This window comes from Elaeis guineensis, chromosome 15 (genome assembly GCF_000442705.2).
Source record: "Elaeis guineensis isolate ETL-2024a chromosome 15, EG11, whole genome shotgun sequence".
Taxonomy (NCBI): domain Eukaryota; kingdom Viridiplantae; phylum Streptophyta; class Magnoliopsida; order Arecales; family Arecaceae; genus Elaeis; species Elaeis guineensis.
In genome coordinates, this window is record NC_026007.2 from 73,280,406 (window position 1) to 73,306,209 (window position 25,804).

General features: G+C 33.8%; 1 protein-coding gene across 1 annotated transcript; it reads left to right on the forward strand.

The window, feature by feature from the left end:
• Nucleotides 1-912: 912 nt before the first annotated feature.
• On the forward strand, nt 913-24,045 carry LOC105058715 (ubiquitin-like-specific protease 1C). The gene is given in 15 exon segments (XM_073249300.1): nt 913-1,433; nt 2,322-2,373; nt 5,835-5,929; nt 6,008-6,267; nt 9,606-9,654; nt 12,686-12,759; nt 12,921-12,962; nt 13,063-13,158; nt 14,568-14,670; nt 16,800-16,894; nt 19,807-19,929; nt 21,380-21,494; nt 23,049-23,156; nt 23,237-23,353; nt 23,355-24,045. Coding segments are annotated over 15 exon segments (1,773 nt in total). The 5' UTR covers nt 913-1,115; the 3' UTR covers nt 23,481-24,045.
• Nucleotides 24,046-25,804: the final 1,759 nt, after the last annotated feature.

Genomic DNA, 25,804 nt, shown 5'->3' on the forward strand with positions numbered 1-25,804 from the left:
TCTCTCTTTCCACCACCATTTATAAAATACAAAAGATATTATTGATTATAATATAATGTTATATAATATAAAATAGTCATGCTTGTTTCAATATATGAAAATATCTATATTTATACAAATATATTTAACTGTCTTAAAAATTAGAGATTAAATTTAAAATGATCAAAAAATAAAATAATATTTAGTTAGTATGAATCAAGCATGCAGTGACAATCAAGTGGGGTTGAATCCCAATCAACCCTACTCTATACCATACAAAATGTGTGCATCCAAAAATTCAACCATCTTACAAACTAACTGTCCGCGCCAACTAATAAATTAATTAATAATTTTGATAGAAGCATAAGACTTATTTATGACTTATATTTAGGGTTTATTTTTGATAATTCTATGCAATGCCATAGGATTTATACAAATGTAGGCTAAACAAATTATTTCATATTATTTATAAAAAAAAATTTCAAAATTGGCCGATTTGAATCTCATAAGAAAAAAAAAATTTATCGGATCTTTTTTCCACTCGAATGAGCTAGATTGAACCTCATATTTTATATATTAAATACAATATGTACAGATAGTTTGAAGGATAGGTCAAATCCAATTTTTATAGGATTTTTAGTGCAATATTATAAGAATATATAAGCATCTCTTTATAAATTTTTAAAACTATTACCTGGCGTCAGGGCGATGTTTGCCCGTGGGTTTTACAGAATATCTTATTTTTTGATTTTTTGAATTATATTTATATTAAAATAATATGATGTTCGTATGTATTAAAAAAAAAAAAACTATTTGAGTGCAGTCGTCCGCAAGTTTTTGCAGATCCTTGTACATGGCACCATCAAGAATGCTCTCCCATACTTTTTTTCCTTTTTTTTTTTTTTGTTAATATACGCTCCCATACTGCACCCATGCAAATTGGCACAGCCCCAAGCCAACACATGTCATGCCCTCGAGCTGGGTAGCATCAACAACAATTAGAAAGCGTTTCCCCGGGGGACGTCCATCCCCTTTCCACTTTTTCTGTATCTCTCAGTGAGTGCCAAGAACCTGCTAAACCCAAAATCCCTTCTTTATTTTAATCTCTCCTCTATTCGCTCTGTTTTTTGGCGGAGATGGCGGAGGAGCGTCTCCCTCTCGACCGGAGGGAGCCGCTGCCGGGAAAAGACGACGCGCCGATGCTGGAGGTGGAGGCGGCGGCGGCGGCGGTGGACTTGGCTGCGGGAGACGGCGGCTGCGGTGGAGGGGAGTCGGAGGCGTTGCTTGTGGCGGAGCTCTCCGATCATCAGCTCCAGGAAAAGGCCCAGCGGGTGGTGGATCTTCTCTCCTTGGGGATGGGGGGCCGGCTGCCGGACAAGGGCGTGAAACTCCGCGCCCACCTCCGGCAGCTCCGTGACGAGCTCGACCGCCGGAAGCTCCCCCTGCACCTCAAGGTAGGCGGTCAAACATCTGAACTTTCGCGTTGGTTGCGAGAGATTACGGTTTGAGGTTTTGGGTTTGGATCGGCTTGGAGGGAAGATGGGAGAGGGATGGAGATAGGGATCAAGAATGAGGTGGATGATGATTAGATGGAGGGAGAGTGGAAACCCTGGTGTCCCTGGGGGACAGGTGATGATCTTGTGAATTTTAGGAGGGACAAGAGACAAGCTACTAAGGGAGCGAGGATCGTGGAGTGGAGATTCTTGAAAAGAAGTGCTTTGAATTGGAAAATCCAATAAGATGGAATAGAGTTGGCTTGAATTGGTTGTGGGGGGCTGGGGGGGCGCGCGGGAGGGAGGGGAGGTGGGGCGGCAGTGAGAAATGAATCCTCAAAGAAATTGGCACAAAAAGGGGAAGAATGTAATAAATTGAGAATGTTAAAAGTGAAACATAGGGAGAAGGAAACCTGAGTGAGGGATTCTTCCAAATAAAGCTCTTTAGTTAGCATAAGAAGGTGAGGACTTGGTGACGCATGTAGATCCTACTTGAAAGGCTGAGAGAGTAAGACAAAATCCTTAAAGAAATTGACATGAACATTGTAGAAGAATAGACTAAAATGAGAAAGAAGATGGGGGGAAGAAAACCTGATTGAGGTATTCTTGCAAATAAATCTCTTTAGCTGGTATAACAAGGGTTGGTGATGCATGCAAGATTGCTACTTGAGAGGCTGAGAAAGTAAGACAAAATAAAAGCTTGCCAGATAATTCTCTTTAGGAGCAAAGTTGCTATATAGATTATAGATCATCAAATCTCATTTTAAATGCTTTACCTTGTTTTACTTTCTAGTTTCTGAAAAATAATGCTGGATTTTTTTTTTTTCTTCTTTTTCTTCATTCTTTCAGAATGGTGGAGAATGTGACAGGGCTGTGCAGTCAATAACCACAGAATCATCTGGTGGGCTTTGAGATTTCCACATAACTTGAAAAATCATTAATGACTATTAATGGAAAAATGACATTTCTATTTGTTTATCATGTTTATTGGAATAGCATGTCTCCTATTTACCTTTGTGTTGATTTCTGGATGTTTTATGTTGGCATTTCTTCTCGGTATTGGAGTATTTGGAATACTCGTCAAATTCAAATTGGATCTTAATTTACAAATGATGGAATCCCAGAAACTAATGGCATTAGCATCATGAATCTTATTAATTGCACAAAGTTATTAGTATATCCCTGATATTAAAAGAATATTGTTTTTATAGAATGCATTATTGCACAATATTCTGTTAATGTTTTTTTGTTTTTTAAAGTTGGTTAGGACAGAGCAAAACTGGCTATTGTGAGTTTTCCTTGCAAGACAACTTCTGATAGAAAATACAATGCATACTCCCTTGAGTTTCAACAGCCTGGAATTCGGTAATAGCATCAAAAATTTGGTTAATTCTAATTTGTGGAGAATGATATTTGAAATGGTTGGACTTAATATGTAAGGAGGAAAAGGTGTCTGAATTGGAGGAGAATTTAAAGACTAATAAATTAAAGTGGCAATGCTTGAGACAGTCATATGCTAGATTGATATCCCTTGTTATCATTTCTGTCCCTACATTTGATTTGTTAAGTAATTGAATCCAACAAATGTCCAAATTTCATCTGCATCGAATAACTGGAGTATATTTCGATTTTAAGTCAATAAGTTTACCAAATAGGGTGTTCAATATTTTCTTGATAATTTTGTAACCAGATTAAGAAAGGTGCTCAGGAACTGGATCTTTTACAGCCAAAATTGCTCTCAAATGGCAGGCAGTGTTGAATCATTTTTATACTGGACTGTTAGTGTATTCGGCTTAGAAATAGAAGTAGCTTTTTTTTAGGGTTTTACTTGCAAAATGGACTAGGCAAAGGCTAGTGTGATGTTCAACATGGAGATGCCCCTCGTATGTCTTCTGACAATGTTTCTGCCCAAAATTGGGAAACTTAAAAGTTAAAACTACATTGGGATAACCTTTTTCTCAATCTTTATTGAAGTACTCGCATAGATGTTCTGATTTTAGTATGGTTTAGGGAGATATTCTCTCTCCCATCTTTTTATGCTGGTGGCTAGAAGTTTAATCAGATATGTGGTGGAGCACAAATGGTAGTTGTGTTATGTTTATCTTTTCATTCAGACATGGTTGGACGTGCAGATGGTCTGGAAAGACCCAAATCTGGTCCATACTTGAATTGGACATGGCCCATACTAAAGTTCAGACCCATGGATGTTAAACCAATCTAAGTCTTACACTCCATTTAATTTTGGATATAGATCATGCTGATGGACAAAGATATGGTAGATCTGAATGGACCAACTAGACTCAATAAACAGGGACACGACCCAGATCTCTTAATTGAGAATGCCCTGGACCTGATACAAACAGAGAGACAACACTAAACCAACCTGAAACTTGGACTGGATGGGTGAGATGTGGATTTAGATCTTATATGTGAAGCTAACTCATGTTAAATCTGACTTAAGCTAGAGCTAGACCCACTCGACCCAATTGCAGCCCTAGTAGGGGTCTAAAATTCAACTTATATGTGGATGGTAGCAGTAATTTTGTCTTTGTATATTGTAGAGTTGGGCAATTGCAAACCAGCATTAAGTTCTACGATAAAATTGGAGAATTGCCTTTGCTCCACCCTTAATCATCTCTTATAAGGAAGCTCTTGGAGAAGATGGCGATGTTGTAGGAGATATATGACAAACATTGTTGTACATCATAAGGAACTCAAGATGTTGACAAACAAAAGACACCAGATTACCTCTTGCATTATGAAGTGCTTTACTTACTATAACTAGGGGTGCAAATGAGCTGAGTCAAGTGAAGTACTAATTTGCTTGTCTTGGCTCATTACGTGAAGGGCATAGCTAGCTCAAGTCGAGTTTGACAATATATTTTCAAGCAAGGACTCATTTGTACATTGAACTGGTTTTGAAAGAGATTGTTATCCATCTGATCCAAGCCAAAGTGAGCTTCTATGTATTTTTACAGGGCTGAAGTTTTCAAGGTCAGCTTTTTTCTAGGTTAGTTTCAAAAGTTGATTGAACCTTGCTCATTTCCTCAATGAATGAGATAAGCCTATTTTCAAGCTGAGCCTGAGCTGTTCATGAATAGCTAAATTTGTTTGCAGCCCTATTTATAGCAAAGTCCAGAAACAATCTCTTGCATTAACTGATCTGGATTAATTTATGAAAAGCATTCAAGGGAACTTGTATTAATAGAGGGGACACTATTGGATAATAAATGAGGAAATATTATTTTTTGGCAAGCCTTTATTGTCATCTTTTGAAACAGAAGCTAACTCATTTTGAAGTTGATTTTACCTCCTGGTTTAACTAAAAGAATGGATGAAATGAGAAGGAAAGAAAGGAGGGGGGAGAACAAACCCTAATAGATGGGGGTGTTTCCTGCTGCATGTTTGATGCTTCTTTTTTTTTAAAAAAAAAAAAATCGCTGCCTTCACAACCATTAAAATGCAATACAAGGATGAGAGCTGATATTAGGAAACTCTATTTGCCGTGTCATATAGACTTAAAGAAGTCATGCAAATGAAAAACTTGTCATGTATTTGTTAAGGTACTTTATTGGATGTCCTTCCTGTAAGAACTTTTTTTTGCTGCATTGATCAATTTCATCAGTCTCTTCAATTTGTCATGTTGTTAGCTTTTTGACTGAATTGCCATTTTCTTATACTTGTTATGTTGACATGCTATTTAGTTTTGCTTCTCTCCTTTGTCAAGTTTGTGCTGAGTTCATCACTAAATATCTTGATATCCATGTTACATGGACTCCGCTACAAGTGTCTGGTGAAGACAGTGTACCTAGATGCAGGACATGTGTGGTAAATTTCTACATGTGCTGAAGAATTTGAATGACAACCTTAAAAAGCTCAAACATGAGGACATGGGCATATGTTAAATAAGTAGATAAATCATCTACTGATTAAGTGAACTATAAAAACAGGGTGGTCTTCCAATATATGAGTCTCCCACCATTCTGAGGTTTAGGAAGGGTCAGATTTACACAGATCTCTACATGTGGAGAGTTTCTTTTCATGTTTTGAACCTGTGACCTCCCGGTCACAGTGGAGAAACCATACCACTGTGCCAATGCTATTAAATAAGTTAACCAAGTAGGGAAAGTAAGCTTTCAGCCAAGTTTATTTCCATAGCAGGATTGTGTTACACACATAAGAAAAGTACATAGATGGAAAAGAGAGATTACTGCCTTAACTATTGGCAAATAAGTTTCTTCTTTAAGTTCCATTATGTTTGCTGAAAGGGAAAATGCTATTTTTTAACTTTCATGCAATACCTTTGATAATAATCATGCATCTTGCTTTGTAATCGAAATTGCCGGTGTCTATTACTCTCAGGTAAAGTTAAAGATTCCAATGAAAACCTTACAGTATCTGAATCACATTCACAGCCCTCATTTGCATCCCAATTTCGCCAAAAGTTACAAAGCAAGGTAAAAAGGTTATCTTTGCTTAAAGAATTAATATTTCTAGTTCTGCTGGTGAAGGCGTTTTCTCTTTCTTTTCTTCAGGCAGATGCTGCACCTAACAAGAACTTGAGAGATATTAGTCTAAACAAGTGCAGATGCTCAAGCGAAGTTGAATGCCCAGTGCATGAGAGAAGACAGTCAATTAAGATATCATCACAACCAGCTACAATGTCTTCCAGAGATTCACCTTTCCTGTGTGCTAGCACCTTTGCCAGCAAAGATGAACAAAGATCTTCAAATGGTGATCCCAAGTCTTGCACTTCTCATTCACGGGGGAATCTTTCCAACCTTTCTGGTAGAAAGTGAGTCTTAGGTTTCTAGCTGTTGTTTGATTTCTCAAATGCTTTCTTTCATTGTCCATACAAACTTATCCTATTTGATTCCTGATACAATAATCAAGTATATTTAGATCTCTAGCCTTTTCTACATAACTGTAATTTCAAATATGTGGGTGAACTGATTGTTGGCTTTTCAAATGTAACTTATCCTTCTTAGCTGTGTTTTCTTATTTATAGTGTTAAAATAAGATGTGTATGTGAATATGATTTATCACTTTTTTTCACTTATTGGTAATGCTCAGCAAATTGGATTTACTGATTTCATATTTCTGTGTTTTTTATTGTATTGATGTCGCATAAATGGAAACTTTTACATGTGTTATTCTAACATTCTTACTGATTACTTGAATTTCATATAGTTATATGAAAATTTGAGATTTCTGTTCCTATGAAAGTGGAAATTGTCCACTAGAGAGTAGCTTCAGATTTAATAAGGAACTCATACAATAGATGTCATACTTTAAAAGGGGAAAGGGTCTATTAATTCATGGTTAATTTTATCGGTGGTTGTTAGATCATGATGGGTTATCTTTTTGGTATTTAAGGTCTGGGCTTTCTGAATGCCTCTATAGAAAGAGGTTTTTGTTCTTATGTTTCCAGGAATGAAGCAGGATGTAACAAGGTTCTCGTTGTCATATTATGATTTTATGACATTTTGTTTTTCATGACTCTTCCTTTCTCTGGTATCCTTATCGTTGTTTATATGGCATAGAACCTTTTTAAAAAGGTTTAGATTTCGGGTTGACCATTATGTGCTGTTTTCATAAAGACATTTGTTAACTAATATGTTTTCCTGTTTGTGTGATGGTTTGTTTAAAATAAAGAAACACTTAGAAATAACTGTTAGAGGAACTTTTGGGTGGATTTAGTAACGGCTAACTGATTAAGATGTACAAGTGGGTGCACAACAGGCAATGACCTCACCATGAAGGGCCGAAGTTTGTGCAGAATGTTCAGAGAAGAGGGGAAATGTAGAAAAATATTTGATAGGTTATAGAGGTTTTAAGAAAACCCTTGATTATAAGTACAAGGCTAGCATTAGATAGATGTATAAAATGTGTTGATGATGGTTTTGTTTACTACTGTATTAGTTTTATTTTTTATTTAGTGGGATATACTATATTGAGTTAATATGGCTGTTGGATCACAGTGACAGCTCTAGCAGTTATAAGTGTTCACATCTTGTGCAGGATCTTCTTTAAGAGTATACTGTTCTGTTTGAGTTTGATAAGCCTCTCTGCTTATTATTTTATCTCTTGTAGAAGGTAGGTTGTGTACCATTCCACCATTGGAATAAAATGTCTAGCCAGGAACTGTAACAATGTTCCATGTCTAATTGTGATGCTCATCCAAGGTAATACGAGCTTATATTGGGAAAGATAAAGACCAATTTGAGACATGTTAGTGTGAAGTATGGAGATATTGATCCACAAATCAAGATTATTCCAGGGACATATATGTGAAAAACCCTATATATAAAGGTTTGAAACTACCTGAACCACCCCCAAATCGAGGGCAGATCAAGCAGATTGATGCCAGATTGAGGTCAGTTCACCCTGAACCAGCCTTGGATTGCTCCCTAACCGAGTGGTATGTTTGGGTACCATTGGGTGGTGGGCTAAAAAGGGTGATTCTCTCCTATTTTCTACCACTTGTAGGTGGAAACAGGAGGAAGGAAGAGGAGACAAGCCACTATAGGGGTTTTCATACGATCTTTTTTTGAGCTAGAAATCATTTTAACCAGGTAATGTTCTTCCCTACACCTTTTTTTAAAAATTTCATTGGTAATTCAACCACTAATACATGACAAATCAGCAAAATTAACGGAAAACTTTGTCAAGTCGAGATTAAACCATATTTTATCATCGTATTCGTATTTTAGAGTTTGAATCTAAGATCAAAAGTGATAGATTTTGGACTTTTTGACTTGATCTCCAAAATACAAAGCAAAATTCATATAAATTAAAAAAATTATCAGGGCAATCGATGTCAAGTTGATTTTCGAATATGTTGTTGAGAAGGGACATATTTGCAATCCCATTGGAATAACTTTTCTAGGCTATTAAACTTTTTAAAATTAATTTTCATAAAGATTAATTTTTAAAACAAATTAATAATTTTTGGAAAAAGAGAGCACGGTTGCATTGTTGACGTGCATGCGCTACCAAAATTTGATTGACAATGGTGCAATGACGTGTAGTTCCACCAATATCAGAGGCCAAAACATTTATAATTTTTAAATTAATCCAACAAGAACACCTTCTTCAAGTTGATTTTTCTATATATTGTGTATATGGGACCAATTTACAAAATCTCTTAATTAGAAATAATTTCCATAACTAATTTCAAATGTTATAATTATTTTAAATAACTACATGTAAAATGTTTAAAAATTAATATGTTGAAAGATATAGGTGTAGTGTTAGATAACTTAATACCATTTTGAGATAGATAATGCATTTTTCATAAAAAATATCTTGTTAATTATGTACATTAATTAAAAATGTATCTCTGTTAAAAAATATGGTTAAATAGACAAAAAAGATGAATTTATGAATGAGGAGAAATAAGGCAAATAGTTTAAGGAAGTGCAAGCAATGAACACTTCAGTCCATGCTATAAAAAAATTTGAAAAATTAAAAATGGCTAAAGATATTTATAAATAATCTAGTGCCAAGTTTGTGATAATTGATGACAGTAGTAATCATTTGAGTGACTTTGAAGTGCAGCTGCTACTATCGTTAAATGTTATTATAAATATATTCTTTCTTGTTTATTTGCGTTTTAATTGCTAATTTTAACATACATATATTTTTTGATGTACTTCAGATTGTAATTTATGTGATTATATATGATTTTTATGCATGTTAATGACTTCACATGCAAAAAAAACCTTGATCAGGGTTCTTAACTTGGTACTCCCACCTTATTTCTTGCAAAAGTATAGTATTTAGACAAGCAATTATGATTTAAAAAAAAATGCAAAACTAGATTATGGAGTCCAAAAAAGACCATGCCAAGGGTGTATGTGCAAGTATATGCAGTACCATTCATACAGTTTTTTGACATGGTCCTCGATATGGCACATGCAGTACCCACCCTTGTTGATACAGTATTGGTCCTCGGCATTTTGAGCCTTGATGTTATATATCAATTATGGTCAGGCATAGTTGATATTTATTTGTTTTGTTAATTCTTAAGATCATATGTTGCATCAACCAAGTTGACAAAATGAGGTTGTCTTGTATTGTGTATGCATTTAGAGATATTTCTCTAACATGTTGTCTAATACCCCTTTGTAGGAGGAGAGCTTCTGATCCTGGAGATTCATTGGAATCGAAGTCAAAAAAGGTAGGGATGATTTTTAAGATGTGCTCAATTATATTTTATTTATTCTTGTTGATCATGTAGTTATTGTGTTTCAAACTTGTTTTATTATAATGTTTATTACGATACTTTGCATTTATAATATTCATTAATGTGATCTATAGATAGTATTCTGCTATGGCTGTTGTGGGATGAAATAATTTTGCATTGCTTTGGAATCTATTGATCTCTATATCTTGTAAAAAAAAAGGTTTTCACCAGTGGCCTAAATCCATTCTTACTTGATTGAACATATCTGAACTCTATTTGAGTCTTGCTTCATGCTATAGCTGTATTTACAGATTTGCTGTCTCTTGCAAACCTTGGATTCTATATCAATTTGATTATATCACTGTTAGCTGTATGTAGGTGTACATTTATGTCACTGGTACAAAATGTTGTCTTACCACTATCACATGTTTAATTCTGATGGTTGGTTTTGAGGCATTGACCTATCATTTGGTTGACATATGTGCAATGCTGTCTAGGCACTTGTGTTTATTAATTATCCATTGACAACTTTATTGGACGTGCCATATTGATATACATGGCAATGTTGGGAGCCCTATCCAGATATGACAATCCGAACAACGCTATTTGATTTTTTAAGCTTGTGAATTAGTTGGTATTTTTTTTTGCTCCTTTCTTTTTTGAAGATATCTCTGAAGCAGAGAATATTTGTATTGTTATATTAGTTCCCATATGCATGCATACATGTGGATGCATATATATATGTCTCCATATATGCATGCATGCGCGCGCGCGCGCGCGCACACACACACACACGATATTACTTTTCCTATACCCTTACTCTCAACCAATCCCACATGCTGTCTAGTCTTTGTTCTCCTCTGCACTCCAGTATGGGCTCACAGTAATAATGTTGAACATGTACATGAGGGGTTGGACCTACACATAGCGTATCACAATATCACAGGTCAGAACTAGAAATAGAATTCCCCCCCAACCCCAAAACAACAACAACAAAAATAGAACCCCATGCTAAAAATTTGCTCCTTTTCTTACTTTCTAAAATTGTGGATAATAATCATATTTATTTCAAATAAAGAAAGGGAGAATTTTCTACCCTCTCAAATTATTATGCTATTCAAACTTCCCACTTCTGTCATGATCCAAACCACCTCCTGTCCTGTATCAACTTCAGACTCCCTTTCACGTGGCCCACTTTTCATGTCTTTATCTTGTCTTTGCTCTATCTTTGCTAAATCCACCCTGCTATATAATTTGACCCATACTTTGAGGAAAGAAAACAGAAGAGTTTATTAAATTGAAGTGGAATGAATTGATCAAGTTCCATAAATGATAACAGTAAAGATTTAGTTACAGGAGAGACCATAGCTGTCTATGTTTCTACTTGGGTGCATCTGAATTTTGTTAAGAAATAGAGAGGCTAATGGCCTACTAAAACCTCTCAAAGCCTTACTACCCCCCAAAAAAATCTCAAGTTCCTATCGGGGGAAAAGTAAGTGCCAAGTTCTTGTGCTTCATGATGCTTTCTTTCCTTCTTTTGCAAAGATTCAAAGGTACCAGGATATATTTAATTCAATTGTTTATATTAATATAATATTAGAATTACAAAAGCATTTTGTTCTACCATCTTCATTTTTTTAATTATTATTTTGTACATATAAAATGCTTTGCTTTGATATTTTTTGTATTTTTTTTGGGGCATGTGCACACACTTGTGCATGTGTGCTGAATACATATGCATCTATGACGTCCTTTTGATGTCAAAGTTGTGATTTTAATTTTTACTGCCTGTAAGTTCTTAAAACAAGAAAAAAAGATGTATCAATTTATATGTTTAAAAAACTTGAAAAGAATGTGTTAATTTTCCTTTTCAACAAAATTCTGTTCAATAACTAGGCCACCGATGTTCCTTTGATGCTTGTTCCATCTATTATTATGTTCTTTATTCAGCATAATTAGTTTTATCAGCAACTATGGTAAATTCCATGGGAAGTATTTCTCTATACCAAAATGGAGAACAATTTCTATACGTTTTACATTATTTAGTTATAAATGAAAACTATAATTTTTACAATAAGATATATTGTTATCTAGTTATACATGAAAAAAATTAGTAAAATATATTGTTAAACTCTGGGCTCCGAAATTGAAAAATTCTGGTTCTGCCCTTGCAAATGCATAAAGCACTGCTGAACTTTTTGTTTGCATGGTTGTTACTGTGTTTTATTGCCATGTAACTTGCGTATCACTACTTTTATAAAGCATTTGCCTCCAACCCCAATGGCCAAAGTCAAATACCAGGGATAATTTATTTATTTCTGATATTTCTTATTTGTGGATTGGTAAATGCAATATGTTTTCCAGATAGTTTCACTCAACAGAGTCTACTAAGATTCAGAATATTTGAAGATTGTAGCAATCAATAGTGGTCATGCATTTGTCAATGGCAAGGAGAATTTTCTTACATGTACAACGCAAGTGCCTCTATGGTGGAAGTGGTCATGGGGATGAAAAATCCAGCTTTTGTCAAATTATATGTTTTTCCACAACTTACAACTTTGCCATCAGCTTGAGAAGATTTTTGCATCTGTCCCTTGATGCTTTTATGTTTATGAATGGACCCCTATTATCAATTCTAAGTGTTGTATCAGTTTTTATGGATGGATCTCTACAGAGTGCAGACTTAAGATTCTGTTAATGGTGTTGCTCCATCTCTTTTGGAAGGAAAAGAACATATGAAGAATAAACACTAAAAGACTGAGACACCACTTTGGGCAATAAATGAAGTATAGCTGATACATGTCAACTTTTTTCCCATTTCTATTCTCATTTTATTTCCTAATTTTCACCGAACCAGTTATTAACGTATAATGGATATTGCTCTAGGCTTCTAGCTGTAGCTGATCCAGGTTTTATTGTTTGTGTAACTAAGGGACAAAAAATAAATAGGTTCTCTTGTATCTGTGGGTTGATTTACCGTTATTGTTGGTCATTAATGGTTCAACTTGTGTTATGTGTATGTAAGGTTCAGGAGGTGGTTCTCTTGGATGAAGAAGTACAACCTGTACAGCCGATACAAATAGATGACCCTGATAAATGGTAAATAAATTATCCAGAGCAGCATCCTGTCTGCATATTGTAGCTTGATTCTCTCTCTCTCTCTCTCTCTCTCTCTCTCTCTATCTATATATATATATATATATATATATAAAATGTTGGTTATCTTTTTTGAGATCTGGCTGTTTCATTAATGAATGTAGTCCTTGTCCTAGGAAGGAGGCAAAGATCTATTATCCTTTGAGGTACATCTTCTCCGAAATTGGAGTCCTTATTGATTAATGGTCTCAATAGCAGCTCCAGATTCTAATATTTTTAGATCTATTGTCTTTATTCTGTGGACAGGGATGATCCTGAATCTATTGAGATTTCTTATGCGGACTTAAAATGTCTTGAACCTGAATCATATTTATCATCACCCATTATGAACTTTTACATTCAGTAAGTATCGTTTAGTTTGCACTTTTAAAAGTTATGGTTGAAATTAAACCAACTTGTACAATTATGCTAGAAATATGATGAGGTGGAACTTGCTTATTTCTTTCTTATTTTTTTCCTGTTTTATGGATTCAAAACTAAGTTTCAGCCTTAAAGCTAAAATAATGGCCATCATACACAAAAAGATGTCTTAAATCAAAACAGTTTTGGAAGGCTTTATACTACATATCGTTGTAGTGTGATTTTATGCAACTTTCTATCAACGTTTTTTTTATGTCAAACAATCTTTTCTCACTTTATACCCCTTCTAAAGTGAGTAGCAATAAAAAAAACATTTATTGTGGAAATCTGGAACTGCATTGTTGGAAAAAATTTAGGATGTTAATGTTATGTGACCAAATTTTATTTTAAAACAAGAGAAGATTTGTCAAGTATTGTTGGAGATGGTGGAATGGATATAATCATTTCCATGCTCACCTCTTTCATTTTTAGCAAAACACGCATGATTGGGATAGGCTACCTGTATTCCTTAGACTCGGAAAATAAAACCCAGATTTAAGGCTATTGCCAGTCTTTAATTTTGGAACCATTATGAAGTTTTTTTCTATTCTTTGACAGAAACAAAAAAATTGTCTAAACTAAGAGCCTCTTAGGTCTAAATAATTGAAAAGGAAAAAATCTAAGAAAAATCTGGCAATATTCTTAATTTAACATAGAGTGAATGGCTGAGGCTTGAGTTCAAGATAAAATCATTGATGCCAATTAATGAAACCTTGTGCATATCCCAATTTTTTTGGTCATTCTATGCCCTCAGCTGGTTTTAGCCTCCCTCCTTGCTTCCTCTGCCTTCTGTTTGTGCTCTTCATTGTTATGTTTCTTTGTTACACTAGCAACATTATGTTAACTGTGATACAAAGAAAGTGCTAAAGACCTTCATGTTTAATTACAGAATGAACCAAGATCTTAAACTTTTTCAGTTTCCTTATTGGATTTTATCTATGTATTGTAGATGGGATAAAGTTCACATATTTCAGTATAATTTGGGATGGATCCTTGCATGTGATGTGCCTGCACCATTTTATTGATCAATGGTGTCGATGTGAAACTTTATGGGTACAGCTCTATAGTTAGACTAATTACTATTACTGTTGAATTCCAAGATGGTTATCTTTTACTGTTTCACTGATCTAGTATTATTAGAACATGCTCATGGGAGTAGGCTTATCTTTCATTTCCAGTCTTACCATATATGCTAGTCATTACTTGGTGTCTATTTTAGTAAGTTTTCCATTATTTTGCATTTGCATTTGATATGTTTATTAATGGAACTGTCACTATATCTTAAATGCAGACAAGCATGTGTGCATGCACATGCATATTTCTGTTTATTTAACGAAGGCCTTGTTCTATAGGTACCTCCAAAGGTCAGTATCGCCAATGGGTAGACCGAGAGGGGAATACTATTTTTTCAACACATACTTTTATAAGAAACTTGAGGAAGCTCTCTCATGCAAGGTATATATAAAATCGATGCATTGAGGTGATAATGCGTCTGTTCCATTTTAGCAGAATAAATGCAGTAATAGGAAGTATCAGTTGTAATTACTTTGGTATTTATGTGATTGCATGAATGAATGTCTGAATAAAATCCTGAAGGTGCATGGGTTCTTTACCAATCATGTAAAACCTTGAGATTAGACAGTTGAAATCTGCCTTTGCACGTAAACATCCTAATGAAAAAGGCTCACAGATGTTTTCCTGTAATTTAAGTGGCATGCAAATTGAGGACTCAATGCTAGACATATTGTGTTAATATTATCATGATCCCATCCAGGAGTTTAGTTATTATTTTACATCCAATGATCTTCAGGTTCTGAACCTTTTTATAATCATGTAATATGAACCTTGTGCTCAAGTTGGACTGTGAAATTAGAGTTTTTCTCAAAAACAAGAAATTAGACTTCTGGGGGTTGTCAGTTTCAAATTATACACTACCAGTTCTTGTGGTACCTCTCTTTTTTCAAGTTAATCAAAGAGATGTCTTAGCACTCATGTTTTAAAATACTTTGGAAGTTTATTTTTGCTGTCTATACACTACCAGTTCTTGTGGTACCTCTTGACTCCAACTGTCAGAACATGCCTTTTTCTTTTTAAATTCATTTCTAAGTCCATTGTATTTTCTTTGAATCTCAGACTATCCGTGTTTCATTTCATAGCCTTTGGAAAGAAGGGTCCAAAATTCAGCTTTGGTGGTTTTCTTTGTTCATTAGGAGTTTGCTATTAACTAAGTAATTCGCCTAAAGCGACATCAAATGCTCAACTTGATGGTGCATTAACCCTATGTTTGGTTGGGGTTATGAGAGGGAGGATGGAAGAAGTTGGAGAATGGATGGCCCCATCCACCATTTGGTTCAAAAAATCTTAGGAAGAATATATAAAAAAGGAGGGATTGTCTATCTATCCTAGCTCACTAATTTGCATCCCCACAAAATGGGAGGATGCGAGGATGGATGGTTGGAGCATATGAGGAATGGGTTTCTACATCGACAAAATTATTTCTCATTAATTTTTTTTTTACAAATCTCTAACACTTCTTCACTTTTTCATTCATTATAAATGTATTTTATTTTATCTATACTATTAACTATATACTATTAAATTTTATTACTAATTATTTTAATTTAGTACATGATTCCATATTTATGAGTAAATAATTAGAATTATCTTTTATTTTTCTATTTATATTCACTATTTTTTAGTTAACTATTTATAAAAAAATTAATTAACTATTTAAATAAAATTATAAATTATTTATTTATATAATCAATATACAGATAAATTAATTCATATATAATTAATTTATAAAATCATTTATTGAATTTGATTAGATTAAATCACATTTTATATAATTTTTTATGTAATTATAAATTATAAAAATTAGAAGGTTATATATTGCCCTATTTCTTTAGTATAAATAAATGTTACATATTGATAATAATACAAATATCATCCATCTTTCTTTTCATTCCTCCTATATCAAATAGAGGAAGGAATCATTTCCATCCATTCTTTCATATTTCACCAAACATACGTGAGGATGGATGGAAGGCCCATCCTTCCTTTCCCTCATCTATTATTCCTTTTCGATCCATCCTTCCTCCAATCCATCCTTCATGTCAAACACAGATGATAAGACTGAATTTATGTAAGTAGCCTTTTATAGAAAATTATTTGACAATAAAAGGATCATTTGTTGTTTATTAATTTTCAGAGAAATCATCCAGCTCGTGTGTTATCATATTCATGCTCTATAGCTATGTTAGGAGGTATCTTGCATTAAGAAGATTAGAACAATCTTTGATTTCTCTTTTTCACATTTTTGGTAATAATCCTATAACTAGATTCTACAGCTTAAAGAATCATAATTGCTTTTCTGATTTTGAAATTCTCCAGAAGCTATAAACCTGCACCACTTAGAATTTGGTGCCTTGATTTTTTTTCCCTTTAGTTTCCTATAGCTGTCCTTGTCTTAATTTATGTGACTTATCACTCCTAGCCTTCTTTTTCCATTTCAATAGTATTACAATAATCAAAGCAAGTTTAATCCTTATGTATTTCTAATTCTGTGGTTTTGTAATTTGTAGGGTGATATGAATGCATGTTTCTTGAAATTAAGGAGGTGGTGGAAAGGTGTAAATATATTTCAAAAAGCATATATTTTTTTGCCGATACATGGAGAGTAAGTTTCCTTTTTATTTATAAATCTGAAAAGCGAAACATTTTATTCTGCTGTTCTAAAAGTTCATACTTTATAATGTGCTTGCTTTTTCCCCCCTTAATTTAATAATTTGGCAAGGTATATGAGAATAGATGAATAAATGAATTAGGAAAATTCTCATGAGGCTTCCTGAAGAGTTCGAAGGGTGTTTCTCCTAATTACTTTAAGCTTGAACTATTTTCCATGTCGGTGGCCTAATACATAACTAATGATTGCGATATGGCTAATTAGGTTAAAAGATGGAGTTGGCTAGATGTTGTAGGTGTTTTGCTGTTCCTTCCTATTCATGGGTTTGCTTGATCCATCTCAATTACTTATGAAATTTCTTAATAAGAAATTTCAGAAATTGAATGCCATTGCTACAAATAGATATTGATTTTACTAAAAGATAGTATAATTTGAATCAAAGTTTGCTGTGCCGGTATCGGTGGTTGTTCCGACCAGCCGGTGGCACAATACAGTACGGTTTCGTACCGTATCGGACCGATGCAAACCGACTAAGGCAAAGGAAGCGAACCGAGAGAAGAAAAGATAGAGAGAGAAATAGAGAAAGAGGGAGGAAGAAAGAAGAGGGAGGGGAAGGAGTCAGAGGGGCCGTTGGACGGCCTCTGGCTGGCTGCTGTGGCCGCCGGATGGTGCAGTCCATGCGTGCGGCGCCTCGGGCATGAAACAGGGGCGACGCCCCTGTTTTACGGGTTTTTTTAAAAAAATTGAAACTTAAGCTGGAAAACCATTTGCTGGCTTCATTGTTTTTGCTTTTTTTAAAAAAAATTTAAAAAAATAAAGTCGGCAATCCGATTGCCGACTTCACTGATTTTAATTTTTTAAAAAAAATCTCTTAACTGATTTTAATTTTTTTAAAAAAACCTCTTAAACAGTGAAGCCAGCAAATGGTTTGCCGGCTTCACTGTTCATCTCCGTTTTTAAAAAAAGGCCGATGCGTGAATAGGTGCGATAGCCTCTGTTCCGCAGGCGCGATGCCGCTCGCATCGCTTCCGCCGCCCGATGGTCCTACAGGCCACCCAGAGACCTCCGGTGGCCTCTCTGCCGTCCCGTCCTCTCATCTCTGGTGGTCTCCCTCTCTCTCTTTCTCGCTCGTTGCGGCAGCCCCATTGGGCGAATCAAGCCACGACGGCTTCCGCCACCCTCCGACGGCCGCAAAGGGCCACCGTCAGCTTCCAACAGTGTCCTCTCTCTCTCTGCCTCTATTTCCCTCTCTTTCTTCATGGCACCGGCGTGTGCCGTTTTCTCTGTCAGAACCGTTTTGGTTCTCTGTTGGTACGGTTCGGGATGCTCCAGACCGGTCAGTTCGGAACGGTTCCGAAAATCATGATTTGAATGATATTTTCTTGAGTTCATGATAACTTCTTGTGTGCCAGATGATCTGGTTAACCATTAGATGCCATTAGAATATAAGAATATAACCCACTCCTTGCTATATGAGGGAGTATGGTCAGACTTAGATAGGTTGTGGTGGGGATTGCATGCCTCCTAGCGTATTTTCCAAACTGTCTTCTCATCACAATGCCAGCAGTGATAAGTATGTTCAAATGTTTCCAAGTCTCCTTCGGCAAATAACTCTATATTCATACAAGTTACGAAGATTTTCTTGAAAAGCTTCCTAAATGCTAGATGCCACTTTGCAAAATAGGATGCTTGTTCATCTCATCTCATGCGTGCAATGCAATGAACATGCTGTTGCTGCCTGGGCTTATTGTGCATGTCGCAGATCTTAAGTTTCTTGGTTCCTTTCTTCTTCAATGAAAATTCACTACTCAGGCTAAAGCAGTGACACCTTAAGCATGAGATTTAGGCTTAGTAGAATTTCTAATTGATGAAATTATATAAACTTCTAATTGATGATTTTTTTCCCGAAACCATCATCTTGTAATTTATGCCATCCTGTGTCTGTGTTTTGTAATCGCACATATGAAGAATGATGCTGAAGAAAAGCATTGTCATTTTCCTGAAATGGTCATGCTCCTTCTTTACACTGTTTATGCCTAGGAAATTTTGATATTAAAGCCATCTTAACCATTGATTATGTCATATATCAAACTCCCTGCATTATTTCAGGGTTCCTGCAATATGAATTTATTTTGACCCAGATTTCTTGACCAGTCCTTGCCCTATCAGTTTAACCTTCTTCACTATTAACATTATTTCCCTTCAGCATCCCCAGTTCTCACTGCATTTTGATCACCCAACTATGATTCGCTTAGTATTATCTGTAACTTCATTTGAGTGCCGCCCCTTATCCATCTCATCGCTAGCATGTTGTCATTTACAAGTAGCAAGTTGCATAAAGAGCTAGTGTAACATAAGTAATCAAAGTTGACCCTGATGTCTTATTGCCAGTTAGAACTAGTAATCTCTCCACAAGTATTCCTCGGCAAATTGGTCTCATGTGCATGTCTTCGACATTGTTACTAAACCCATTCTATATCCCTTCCATCCTCATTGTTTATTGAATAAGCTTTTGATTACTCTGGTTAGCCTTCCCCTTTGATTTGAAGTACTCCATCAGGAATCTAATTAAAAGTTCTCTAACTGACTTTCCTGGCATAAAGCCACCTTGGTTTCTCTGACATTCGAAAAACATGTCCAGCTTTTCATTTGGCTTCCCTTTCATTGCTCCAAATAATGGCACAATAAGCTTGATCATGTGGAATTTTCACATTTCTACTTGTCTACTTTGTTATTTTAGTATTATTGTGATGTTGCCCTTGTAGGAACATTGTTTTATATTGATAAATTCTATTAACATGGCCTGATAATTGATTAGAAAGTATCTGCTTTCCTCTTTGACAGAAGTATTGTTGTTGTTATGTTGGCTGACTTCTTTGGTAAACTTTTTGGCTTTGTGTAATCAGTTGTCACTGGAGCTTGGTGATTATTTCTATACCAGCAAAAGAAGATGAATCTGGTCCCATCATACTTCATTTGGACTCATTGGGGATTCACAGTAGTAATTCAGTTTTTAGTGTTGTTGGAAGGTAATTTGCCTTAGAAGTTTGCAGTTATTATCATTGTGAACTTCTATTTTAATATATGTGCACTTTCTTTTATACATAAATTTATGCATATGTATGAATGTATAATGGTATTACATATACTATATATTTTGTTAAATTTAACAAGCATTTTTTGTTTCAATTCTTCTGATTTCCTGCAAACTTGATATTAGTGACATTCATCTATCAGTTCTTTGTTCGAAGCTCCAACTGTGGAACCCTCATGTTCCACTTATGAATTGATTATTTCCTGCTTGATCGATGCACTTCCCATGTTTCAATATCTCAAACTCAAAGTATGTATTAAGAAAGAGAAATTCTCAAAGAAAAAAAAAAAAGAGATGATCAATTCCTCCGAACATTTAACTCAATTACTAAAAAATATTTGACTCACCAAGTGCTTTTCATGACATGTTGCTTCAGAAGCTTGATGGAATGCTAATCTGACCTTCTATCGAGGTAGCAGTTGTGAGATTCAGTGTATCAACATTCAATCATGTCATCCTTCTGATAGTCATTGTCCAAGCAATCTTAACTTACGTGCTTGATATGAATTGAATCAATTTCATCCATTGCCCCAACATACTTGAGTTAGATGTTAAACTTTTAACTAAATTGCGTAATGGACTAAAAGATTGATGATCTAAACCAAATTTTACCACCCTCGTTGGAACCCTAACAATTGACGAAGACAAGCATGCATATGCGTGTAAGTAATAAAGTCAGGTGATCCTCTTGTTAGTGTTAGGAAGCTGTGTTCCCTAGACAAGTTGACCTTTTTGATGCAACCTGTCTAATTGAGACCACAAGGTTAATACATAAAATTAGTTATATGAGTTTTTTTTTTTTTTTTTGGAAAAAGGGAAAAGTTAGGCATTATATAAAAGTTAATGAATCAATTTGCTTGAAGTTCTTGATTCAAATTATCACCCCTGTTGATGAGGTCAAACAATATGGTTGGCTTGAGACTTTGAGGTTATCCATATAATATTGGTTCAGCTAAAATATTAGTATCGTTTTATGGCGGGAGCATCAAGCATGATGTGCACCTTCTGCTGGTAATATCTGAAGATCATGTAGCATTTTCTTGATGTCTTAGAAACAAGGCCATCCTTGCATATTATTGTCATAGAAAAGAATCAAAATTTAGTAAGTTTTTTTTTTAGTGGAAAAATTTATCGGAGTTGATTGAAAATATATCCATTGGGGCAGTGCCATGCTTGACATGTTTGTCATTGTTGTACTATCCCACGTGCAGAGAACATGCTATTTAGGAAAATATATTCCCAAGCTAGATTAGTTTATGCTGTAAATTACATGATTTGTTGTTGTTTCTATATTTTTAGTATATTATATAATTATTTCCTTGTTAATAGTAAAATGAACTTTTCAAAACTTCTACACAAACCTGAGTTGTAATTGTTCATTGTAGATATTTAAAAGAGGAATGGAACTACATAAATCAAAATGCTTCTCCTCCAGATGTTCCAATTTCAAAAAGGATATGGAAATATCTTCCCCGAAGGATTGAGAAGAAAAAAATTAATGTAAGTCTCTATGCTAATCCATTCATGTATTTATCAGTAGTCTCTATGAAATGGTCTGAGCTGTTTTCTACCGACTATTTCTTAATGCTGTATGATTTTCTAATCAGCATTCTATCGGAAAGCAACTACTTGTAAATTATAGAACATCATGTTTGTCATTGCCATCTAGTTTATAGGAGTAACTTATTAATCTCTTAAAGACTCCAGTTCTAAATATAAAATTATTTTAGTAATGAATGATCAAGTTTCTTTTGCAAGACTTGTTTTTGTGCTGGCAGTTGTATAATCTCCTTTGAGAAGATCATAAAGGGTCATACTGTGAATAAGTTTATTTTTGAGGGAAATTATAGATCATCTAGGTGGGAAAACAGCTTTAGTGGTTGCTTCCAAATGCTAGGCTGAATTATTTTACAAGGTTCTTATAAGATGGATGGTATTTCTCAAAGTTACGAACCTACTGTATTTTGGGGTCTATCCTGGGAAGTGGCGTCCTCAAACCACCTGATCTCCTTATATTGATGAGATGTGATAAGAGCATTACATATTCATTTAGATAAGAGGGTAGAAGAAATAAGCCAACAGGCCTTTCTTTACAGAGAGAATCTGAAAGAAGTTTAAAGGAGGTTTTGTATCAGTACCTGCAAGTTAAATTTGACATTGTAATTTGAGGTCCGGTATTTTAAATGCTAGAGTGCAATGGCTAGTTGAGATTAATCATCTGGTATTTTGGGCTTGACCTTGTGTCATTGCTTGGGGCCATGATTACTAACTTTCGCTAGCTTAAATATCTGCATGGTTGTTTGTCGGTATGTAAATATAGATGATTACCTTCAAGCCTTTGTTGTCCATTATTGATTTGCTTTCATTTAACAGTTATTTGCCCTACAATCAGCTCTCTGTTCCCGCCTATTTCATCAGGGCTTGACATGCAGGTGTTGCATTGACATAAGCGTGGTACTAATGCAATGTTACAACTCTGTTGGATATCTAGAGTTCTAGGTACCAATATAAGCTGCCACATATGTCAGAAAAGCTTTTATTGTCCATATGAGAAGTACATGCTACTGCACTAACAAAAGAGCCACGGACAATGTATTTGGGGTTGGCTTTTATTTTATGCTTGGCGACTCTTTTGACCTGCTGTTACCGTATATGAACTGTATATGTTTTTTTTACCGTATATGAACTGTATATGTTTTTTCCTTGAAGCCTGTGACTGACTATAGTAGTGCTACCTGGTCATAGACAAAAAAGGCTATAATATCATCAATTATGTTAGAAAGCTGGAATTAATGGTTTGTTTAGCAGGACATGGTTTGGTTGGTTGGCACAATTATCCATAATCTCATGCACCTTATATTTCTGTGTAACTGCTTGTTCGGTCGAAAGTTAGATAAACTCATTCAAATTTTTCAAAGTTTTTTCCTTCTTCAGTAAGTGATTTGAAGTGCGGATGCAGTCACATTTCATCATGCTTCTCTGTAAAATAGTTATGAAATTTATTCTGTGGTGATAAAATACTTACACGTGATATTACCTCCCTTCTCCCACCAGGTTCCTCAGCAGAAAAATGAGTATGATTGTGGCCTATTTGTACTCTACTTCATGGAGCGATTTATTGAAGAGGCTCCTGAAAGACTCAGAAAAAAAGATCTAGCCATGGTTAGGCAACTGACTATTCATACACCATTGGAACTTAATGTTCTTCAATTATTTGATTTATTGACCCATTGTTTTAATAGTTTGGTAGCAAGTGGTTTCAACCTGAAGATGCTTCCGGCTTGAGAAAGCGAATACGGGATCTGCTTCTTGAAGTATTTGAGAGTGCTGAGATGGAGAATGGCAGAATCAAACCAGCAACATCCTCTGGTAGTTCCCCTGAAAGGTGAAGATGTCTGCCAGCAATGCTTTAAACGATGCCCACTTAATCCATCCCGGGATAGTTCCCAGGGTAGGATATGGGGCAGGTTTAATGTACAGGGATGAGTGAGGCCCATGAACTTAATAATGCAAAGATTCTAGGCCCATGAACTCTCCCTTCCGCTGATGTCTTCTCAGTGGGGTCCCACCTTGTTGGAGGAAAACGGTGAGCGTGCCACCATTGCTGTTGGAGAATGTGAATCATTCAGTTGAGCAACAGTTGCTGCATGTGTCCCTTGTGGTCAGACAAATTAGCCGCTTACGTTCCCAGTTATATGGGCTCGATTAAAACTTATAGAGGAAATTATGTAAAAATGTTTGATGAATGCTGCAAACCTATTTCTCTCTGGTGCATCTGCTCATGATTGTGTTGTAATAGAATCAAGTGAAGCTGCCGCATAAATATGGTTGGCAGCCATTGCTGAGCGAGTTGGAGCAAGTTGATTGCATGACCTTCTTTCCTTTGACAGACTTGATTGGGATGGCTTTTAGGCTTCCATTCTAACCAGGTCTAGTTTGTAAAGTGAAAATTTTGATAGGAATCTGTACAGTCAATGTATATGGGACGTTTAATACCCATGAAGATTTATAGCTGCTCGTAGAACCATTCCATTGATCTGTTGCTTTTTCATTAGTCGTCTCTGCTTGGGCATTTGTGCAGATGCTAATTTTCATGTTCTGCTATGGTGGGAGTGAGGCAATGAGTTTTAAGTGTGAAATGCAATTGAAGCTCTATTATTTATTTATTTTTGAGTTGCATCAATTGAGAAGGATTTTTTTTTTTTTAATATACCTCAAAAAGGTTGATCGGATGTATATCAGGAATGGGCTGGTAGTACTTTGAGTGCTTTACTTAATTAATTTAAAAAAAATTATTTATTAAAATAATTTAATTTTTAATTTATTTATCAGATTGATGCAAATAGGATAAAACGTCATTTTGAATGGGTTTTATGATGGCCATATCATCCATCTTTTTTTCTCATTATTCACGTAGATGAGAAAAAAAATTAAATCATCAAATCAAATGATATTTTTTAAAATATTATTTCAAATGGTATTTTTGAAAATGTCATTTCAAATGTCGTTTTAAAAAATATCATTTTATTTGATAATTTTAATTTTTTACTCAAAAAAATAAAAAAAATAAAAAAATAATTTTAAATTTATAAAAGAATTATAATTTTGATTAAAATAAAATTATCATTTCAAATTAGTATCTTCATTTTAAATTATCTTTTTAAAAAAATATCTAAAAAAATTAGTATAAAAAAATAAAAATATCATAAAAAAATAAAAAAATAAAAATTATAATTTTAAATTTTAAAAAATAAAAATTTTAATTTAATTTAAATAAAAATCATCATTTCAAATTACAATCTTCTTTTTAAATTAATTTTTTAAAAAAATATCATAAAAGAAGAAAAAAATGAGAAAAAAATAAAAATTATAATTTTGAATGAATTTTAAAAAATAAAAATTTTAATTTTAATTCAAATAAAAAATATCATTTTAAATTATTTTTTTATTTAAAATTAATTTTTTTAAAAAATATCTCAAAGAAAAAATTATAATTTTTTAAAATATAATTTTTTAAAAATATCTCAAAGAAATGAAAAAAATAAAAATTATAATTTTAAATTTAAAAAAATAAATTTTTTTTAATTCAAATAAAAAATATCATTTCAAATTACTTTTCTCATTTCAAATTAATTTTTTAAAAAAATATGTCAAAAAAATAAAAAATAAAAAAAATAAAAAGTATCATAAAAAAGTAAAAAATTTTAAAAAAATAAAAAATAAAAATTATAATTTTAAATTTAAAAAAAAATAAAATTTTTAATTTTAATTAAAATAAAAAACATCATTTCAAATTACTTTTTCATTTCAAATTAATTTTTTTAAAATATATTCCAAACAAAGAAGAAAAAAGAAAAAAATTATAATTATAATTTTAAATTTTAAAAAATAAAAATTTAATTTTAATTCAAATAAAAAAATATAATTTCATATTATTTTTTTTATTTAAAATTAATTTTTTTAAAAAAATATCCCAAAAAATCTTAAAAAATAAAAAATATCATTAAAAAAGAAAAATGAGAAAGAAATAAAAAAAATAAAAATAAAAATTTAAAATTTAAAAAAAAATAAAATTTTAATTTTAATTCAAAAAAAATATCATTTCAAATTACTTTCTTCATTTCAAATTAATTAATTTTTTTCTCATACCGCACCGTACGTAGCTGTTCGTGCCCGTACCAGATCGAGATGTACAAGTGCGGTCGATTCATCTCATATATCGGTTTGAATTTTGATGGTTTCCCATCGACTTGTCTGATTTAACTTATTTTTAGATATTTTAAAAATATAATTAAATTATCTGATATATT